General features: G+C 44.0%; 1 protein-coding gene across 1 annotated transcript; it reads left to right on the top strand.

Annotated features, from left to right (window-relative positions):
- Positions 1 to 4,313: 4,313 nt before the first annotated feature.
- LOC148297731 (uncharacterized) lies at positions 4,314 to 5,330 on the top strand. The gene is made up of 2 exons (XM_088247982.1): positions 4,314 to 4,732; positions 4,823 to 5,330. Exons 1-2 carry the CDS (start codon positions 4,314 to 4,316, stop codon positions 5,328 to 5,330), a joined length of 927 nt encoding a protein of 308 aa, XP_088104108.1.
- The last annotated feature ends 2,728 nt before the right edge of the window (positions 5,331 to 8,058 follow it).

Raw genomic sequence — 8,058 nt, 5'->3', positions numbered from 1 at the left:
AATCAACACACATCCAATTCCATGCTTCAAAGCAACAAGCGCCAATGGGTTGTGTAAGCTGGGACTTAAACCCAGTTCTCTTGCTTGTTGGGCAATTGTCCTTTTCTGTTGGACTACAAACACAACTTGTCCATTAACGTCATTAACTTTAAAACTTGAAATTGTCTAGAAAAACATGAAAATGAAAAATAAAAATAAAACAAGTAGGGAAAAGAAATAGAACCAAACTATGTTGCCAATCCCCGGCAACGGCGCGAAAACTTGTTGTGTAGATTCAGCTGCACCAAAATGGATTAAGCTGCATCCTCAACTTGTGATACTCGCAAGTGCACGAGCCGTTCGGTAGTATAGCGTATGTAAGTGCGAGGTCGATCCCACGAGGATTGGTGATTGAATGATCCCATTCATTTTCCCTACACAAAACAGAAATGAAAAAGAAAGGAAATAAATACAACAAGAAAAAAAAGAAATAACTAACTCAAGCAAATAAGTTCCCAAGTTCAATTAGATTAATGGATTGGTTCTAGCTAAAGTATGATTAAGCCATGGTGTGTGGTCATAACCTTGTGTTCCTAATTCCCTAATTTGATCATTTGTTGTCTAACCTAAAATTAAGCATTAGGAACCCATTAAGCATAGAAGAACAATTTAAACAACCAAGCATGTATCTAATCCCTGTTGTCGAATGTCCATACATACTCTTCCTATTCATAGTTCAATTCGAATTAAAGCATGGTGTCTACTCTTAATTCAAACCAAGATAGCTAACATGCAAGCCTAAATGGTGATCAATCATTCAAACTAGCATATTAACTTATAAGCATAATGAATAAGAACATGAACCATAATTGAAACTTGGAAACTAATCAAACTTGAGACTAAAGAAAAGAATTTACATAATGAAAAGTAAAGTGGAACTAAGAAAAACTTAAGGAAAATTTCAACCCAAAAGATTTCATTACAACAATTGAAAACTAGAAAGAGAAACTAAGAGAATTTGAGGGAGAGAAGGGAAGGGAGCTCTAGAGAAGTGTTTGAGAGCTCCCCCCCTTGGGGTGTGTTTACAAGCTTAGAGAACTTCCCTATTTATAGGCCTAGGGGAAGTGAAAATCTGAATTCAATATGGCTAATGCATACAACACTTGTTTTATAAAATCTGAAATGGTTGATGCACTTGTATTAGAAAATCTAAATTGGGTGATGCACTTGTATTAGAAAATCTTGAATTGGTTGATGCACTTCACCAATAGATTCCCACCAGCAGCCCTAGCTCATCTTCATGTCACCATGACCAAGCTTCCAACCAGAAATAATAGCTCATCCTGAGGTCAGCATGACCAGAAACTTCAAGGGCTTACGAATTGGGCTTCCCTTAAGCAAATTAAGACTTTAAGCACTCAAACTTGAAGTTCGGAATGTCTTCTTTCCAGCCATATATCATTTGGGCCAATCCAAGGTCGGAGGAGGAAGTTAAGGCCAAAACAAATTGCTAACTCATTTTGCGCGCTGATAAAATCCATCCTGAGCATGGCTCTGTGTTTGCTAGGTAACAGACTCCACAATTATCCAATGGGGCTGAATTTCGGATATGTTATAGTATACACCCATTGGAACAACTTTCATGAAGAATGTGGCCTCATCCGAGCTATTTAGGTTGCTGAAACAAAGCTTGCAATATGACCTACGAAACTGGGCTGGCAGGGGACTGTAGCCAAAATCGAGTTTGTCTTTAAGCTCTTCATCCATTCATCCAAATTAGGCCCTAACATGCATGGATTGCATCATTTACTATCCAAAGCCATCATTATTACCTAAAGCTCAATGAACTGAAAGATAAACACAAAAAGGATTAAAAGCACAAGTTTAACTCAAAAACATAACCAAATCATAAGCTAGAAGGGTACAAAATGATATACAATTATGAACCGATCACATGCTAAGATACATGAAGGAGTTCTTGAGCTTCCCAATAGGAAGCAAACCATAGATGAAGACCCCTTGCCAAAACGAAGCGGAAAAGAGATAGTTGCCGTCAACACATGCTCCGGTGACCTACTCGACGACAATGAGTTGTGCCGTCTATGGAGGAATGACCCGAAGCCACCGGAGGCTATTTGGGAGCCTTGTGGAAATATGGAGAAGGTTTACTGGTGCAAATATTCGAAACCTTCAAGCTATAATACCCCATGGCCACTCGCTGATGGATGGGATGATAGTACGGGTAACAAAGTATTCTCGATGGACATGTCGGAAGAACGCCACTTGGGGGCTTCGTTTGCGCAGCAGGAAACAGCTGCTGTAACATTCCACAACCTTACGGAGGCCGAAACAGGTGTGGTGGAGCGTTACCTAGGTATGAAACAGGGACCCACGGCCTCACAAGTCCTCCAAAGGAATCCAAAGTTCAAGTCACTCTTCGACCAGCTTGGCTTTGGACCACAAGCAAGGGAGGCAGCTGCTGTAGCTCTCATGAACATCTCTGCGGAGTCTAATCCTCATTGCTTCACCACTCAACCACAAAGGTCATTCTTGGAAAATGACAATGCTATTGTCTTCACGGACGAAGACATGGAAGTTCCATATCTGGATCATAGAAGGCCACTTTACTTGGAGGGACAGATCAACGATGTGTTTATAAGAAGAGCTTTGGTAGACACGGGTTCCTCTGTCAACATATTGCCTCTGTCTGTGCTTACGGCAGCTGGTATTCCATTATCCAAAATTGTGCAATCTCAAACATGCATAGCGATTTCGGGAATAAAAGTGAGGTCACAGTCGGGCACATGCAAGTAAACTTGAAGGTAGGTCCTATCCGGTCACTCACTAAGTTCTATGTAGTAGATGTGGATGTGGCTTACCATGCCTTACTCGGAAGACCATGGCTCAATAAGCACAAACTTGTGGTTTCTACTTACCATCAATGCGTGAAAGGAAGGATTGGGTTGAGACCGCTTCGCATACTAGGGAATCAAGCGTCATTCAACCAAAACGAAGCTCACTACTCCGAGGCAGAATTTTACACCAAGTGCATAGGCGCCGGAAGCAGCCCATCTAAGGATTTCGGAACCTACCTACCCTCATGGACTGAAATTCGTGATCAAAGCAACGAGGAACTCATCACCATTGTTGATCGAGAAAGAAAGAGACACTTGGAAGTCAACAACCATGCCTATGATCATCCCCAATGCTCGAAAGTGACGCTGCCAGATGGACGCACCGTGTACCGCTTATGACGGGATTAGGGGCTTAACCGTGTCCTACGGGAAAGCCCCGAGTATGGGGGAGAAGCAATGCAAGAAAACAACCGTAAGGGTCCAGATGGCAAAGCACCCATGCCTTGTGCTTTCCAGGAGCCTATGACAGCACCAAGGCACATGCAAGATGGTTCAATGGCAGTTGCCAAGCAGCTGGAAACGATCAATTTGAGTAATGATCCCTCTGCCCAAAAGTCTATTTCCATCAGCATTCATTTAACAAATGAAGAGAAGGAGGCCTTGGTGTCCATGTTAAGAGAATTCAGAGATGTATTCGCTTGGAGCTACGAAGAAATGCCCGGTTTAAATCCAAACTTGGTTAGTCATACGTTGAATATTGAGCTTGGTACGAAACCTGTTGTGCAGCCAAGGAGGAATTTTCATCCTGAAGTTGAAAAGCAAATCAAGGTGGAAATTGAGAAGTTGTTAGCTGCTGGATTCATCAAGCCAATCAAGCACCCAACATGGCTAGCAAATATTGTTCCCGTGAAAAAGAAGACCGGAGTGATTAGAATATGCACGGACTATCGAGACCTCAACCGAGCTTGCCCAAAGGATGAATTCCCACTGCCCAACATGGATATCCTAATTGACTTAACTTTGGGTCAAGGTTTGCTGTCATTCATGGATGGGTTTAGCGGTTACAATCAGGTTAAAATGTCACCCAAAGATGCTGAGAAGACGGCTTTTCGAACACCATATGGGAATTTTTATTACACAGTCATGCCATTCAGTCTTAAAAACGCTGGTGCCACCTATCAAAGAGCCATGACAGCAGTGTTTCACGATATGATGGGAAAAGAGGTGGAAGACTATGTGAATGATCTTGTGGTGAAGTCAAAAACTAGAGAAGGCCATCGAGAGGTGCTGAGGAAGGCGCTGGAAAGGTGTCGGCTGTATGGGTTAAAGATGAACCCCAAGAAGTGCGCATTTGGGGTGTCATCCGGAAAATTCTTGGGGTTCCAAGTGCATTAGCGTGGCATAGACGTGGATCCTGAAAAGACAAGAGCTATAAATTCCCTTGCGCCTCCAAGAAATCCAAAGGAGTTGAAAAGTTTCATGGGGAGATTATCCTATATTCGGTGCTTCATCCCAGGTCTTGCTGCCACTATGAGTGTTTTTGCTCCCTCACTCAAGAAGGGCAAGCCATGCGAATGGAGCAAGGAATGCCAAGAGGCCTATCAGCAAGTGCAACGGATAATTACTAAGCTGCCCACCATGAGAGCACCCATTCCGGGACTTCCTCTCAAGCTTTATTTAGCTGCAACAAACACAGCGGTTGGGGCCTTACTTGCTCAAGACGACCATAGTGGAGAAGAAGGCCCTATTTACTACGTGAGTAGGCAATTAAGGGGAGCTGAAATAAGATATTCAAAGACCGAGCTTTTATGCCTTGCCCTTGTCTATGCTGCGCAGCGCTTGCGTCATTACTTCCTTGCTCATAAGCTACAGCTCATAGTGAAGTCTGACCCCATAAGGTACTTGCTCACGAGACCGGTGCTCTCCGGACGTCTTGCACGATGGCTATTGTAGCTGTCCAAATTTGATATCACATGCACAACTCCTAGGGCCATCAAAGGACAAGCCGTGATTGACATGCTGGCTCTATTTCCTGAAGAAGAAGGACCAATTCTCTCGGAGGAGGTTTTGGGAGAGCTGCCAAAAACGGTGGTTGTTGTTACAGAGGAAGAACCATGGACCCTTTACTTTGATGGTTCTTCTACGTCAAATGGTGGAGGAGCAGGTGTGGTACTCATCAACCCCAAAGGGCAAGTCACGGCCCTCTCGTTCAAACTAAATTTCCCATGCACAAATAATGTGGCGGAGTATGAGGCATTCATTATGGGATTGTCTACAGCAAAGGAAATGGGCATAGAGAAGATTAAAATCATTGGCGATTCAAATTTGGTGCTAAGTCAGTTACAAGGAAGCCTCGTTGTGAAGGAGTCAACATTAGCACCATATCGCATAGCTGCTGAAAAGCTTGTCGGTTCTTTCAAGCAAGTGCTGCTGGAACATATCCCGGGGGTCACTAATAGATACGCTGATGCTTTGGCTACTGTTTGGGCGTGGTGAAAATTCACTCAACCCGAGCACTTTTCGGAAACACGAGCGGCCGGGCTACAGTCTATTTACGCCGAAATAGTTCGAGATTTGGAGAATAGGCGGCCGGGTATTGAATTGCTAATATGCGGCCGGGATACGTGGCTAGGAGAATGGGCAAGGCTGCGTGGCTGAAAGAATGGGCCGGGCTGTGTTCGAGCTTGGCTGGAGAGTGCGGCTGGACCACGCAGCTAGAAGACGCGGCCGAGTTTTGGTGGAGATACGGCCGGGCTCTCAATTGTAGAGCTGGGCAAAGAAATGCGGTTATGCAAGCAGTCGGATTAATGCGAAGAATTCCTAGGCGGCCGAGAATTCATGGCGACCGAAGAATACCTAGGCGGCCGAGGATTCCTAGTGGCCAAAGAATTCCTAGCGGCGGGATTCCTAGTGACCGAAGAATTCCTAGCGGCGGACTTCCTAGCGGCCGAGGTGCTTTCTCAAAAAGGTGGCCGAGGTACTTTCTCGAAAAGGTGGCCGAGGTGTTTTCTTCAAAGGCCATGGTGCCTTCTCAAACATTTGGTCGGGCGCTTCCCTTTGCAAAAAGGATTGGGCGTATCCTTGCAAAAGTGGCCGAGCATATCCTTCCCAAAAAGTTGGGCCGGGCACTCCTTAAATACCTTGGTCAGCTACTCCTCTTACAAAAAGTTAGGCAGGGGCGGATTTTCTTCTTGCTCACCCAGGCGCCCTTCTCGCAACACTTGGGCAAGCAAAGTTGGGCCGAGAGAGTTTAAGTTCGGCGGGAGGTATGTCCGCCGAGTTCCCAATATTAGTCCAACGTGGGGCCAAGCCCAACATCCAAATCTTTGGAGTTCCCATACCACCCACTTTGGCGGATGGTCGGCCAACTCTAGAATTCTAAAAACTCAAAGGGCACGAGATGAAATCTCGGAGGTCCAAGCCAAAGCCACAAATTCACGCCCAAGATTTTCGGAGGATTATGTGCACATGACGAAGGCCTCACAAGGGAAGAAATCAAGGACGTTGATGATGATTCGGAATTTTCCAAAACGAGAGAAAATCAAGCAACCATAATATCTTCGCCGACGTGATCCACGGATTTAGGGGGCCTCGAAAGGAAAGAATTTTAAAAGAGTTGACCTTTGGCCATTCAATGGCCAGCCCATGGGCTGACGAATGCCCTATATAAACCTCACCAAGTGAAGACAGAAGACACACAACATCAGACAGACAAACCTATTTTTCGTCTCGCACTTTTCTTTTCCTAGACTTAGGATTTTACTTTTCATGCACCTAGTGTAGCAAGTTCTTCCTTTTCTTAGTGTAAGTTTAAATTCTTGCAATTTACATAACGTTGTCATTTAAATTCAAGTTTATTTCAATTGCTTTACTTTTCATTGTTATCGCACTTCAATTAAGTTTAATTTCAAGTTCATTTTACTTTATCGTTCTTATCGCTTTCATTTCGTTCTTGCTTTATTTATTGCTTTAATTCATTTTATCGCACTTTAATTCTCGTCTTTACGTTATTTATCTTTCGCACTTTACTTTACGCGTTTGTCTTTAAATTATATTTAAGTTTAAGCACATTTACTTTATGCAATTATTCTTCGTTTCATTACGTTTCACCTTCAATCTTCATCTCCACCCACTCCACATCATTTGGTCGCTCACATAAAGCCTTGACCCCGAGGTAGTGAAAGAACCTAGGCCGTGAGGAGGTTCCTTGCTCGGCCGAACAATCGTTTGATTAAAGTCAGATCTCGGATGCAACACATCCATCAACTCACATTCCATTCAAGCCCAAATTCGGGGCTTGGTGGTGGCACGCTCCGCACTCAAAAAAGAAGAAGGACCAAAAACTCCTTCAATCGGCCTACCCGGCCGAAAAGAGGGAAACATAATTTGGCACGCCCAGTGGGACCCACTATATGAGCGACCGAAAGGAATGGCAACATTCCTATTAGCCGATGAACTACAATGGCTATGATTCTTATGGCTCGAATAGCGAATCCATTGGCCAAGACTATGGCCAATACTATGGCCAATATAATTTTACCCATCAAGGTGGGCCTAACAACCAATATGGCTCAAGTAGTCAATTTGGTTGCCAATATGGTGGGCACAACTATGTTGGCGAATTTGGTGGCCAATATGGTGGGCACAACTATGTTGGCGGATTTGGTGACCAATATGGTGGGCACACTTATATTGGCGGATATGATCTTATGAACCCAAATGGTTCGAATGATCAAAATGGCTTTGGTGGCCAAACCAATCAAGGTGGCTATAACGGCCAACACGATTCTACATATCAATATAGCTCTGGTAGCCAATTCAATGGCCAACATGGCGGAAACAACAATAATGGCCAAAATAATATGATATATCAAAAATATGCGAATGGCCAACATGGCTACAATGGCCAGTACAATCAGGTGGCCGAAGGGCAATACACTTACCCAGATGGCCAAAATAATCCGGCCAATATTTATGATCAGCCTAGTTATGGCTCCCACCAAACGACTCATCCTAATGGCTATGATGGCCAAAATGTTCTTAGCGTAAGTGGGAGGCCATATGTTGACCGCATGGACAAAGAACATCAAAATTTCATAAAGGAAGTATCTAAAGTGAAAGATATGGCGAATGAGTTTTATGCTTCCAACAAACTTTTGATCCAAGGTTTGTGTGAAATTGCCTCGCTACTTGCGGTCGAAGAGCAAACTCTCAACCTCAACCT

Source organism: Prunus avium, chromosome 1 (genome assembly GCF_965620075.1).
Source record: "Prunus avium chromosome 1, drPruAviu1.hap1.1, whole genome shotgun sequence".
NCBI classification, from domain to species: domain Eukaryota; kingdom Viridiplantae; phylum Streptophyta; class Magnoliopsida; order Rosales; family Rosaceae; genus Prunus; species Prunus avium.
This window is presented reverse-complemented; position numbering and strand designations above follow the sequence as displayed.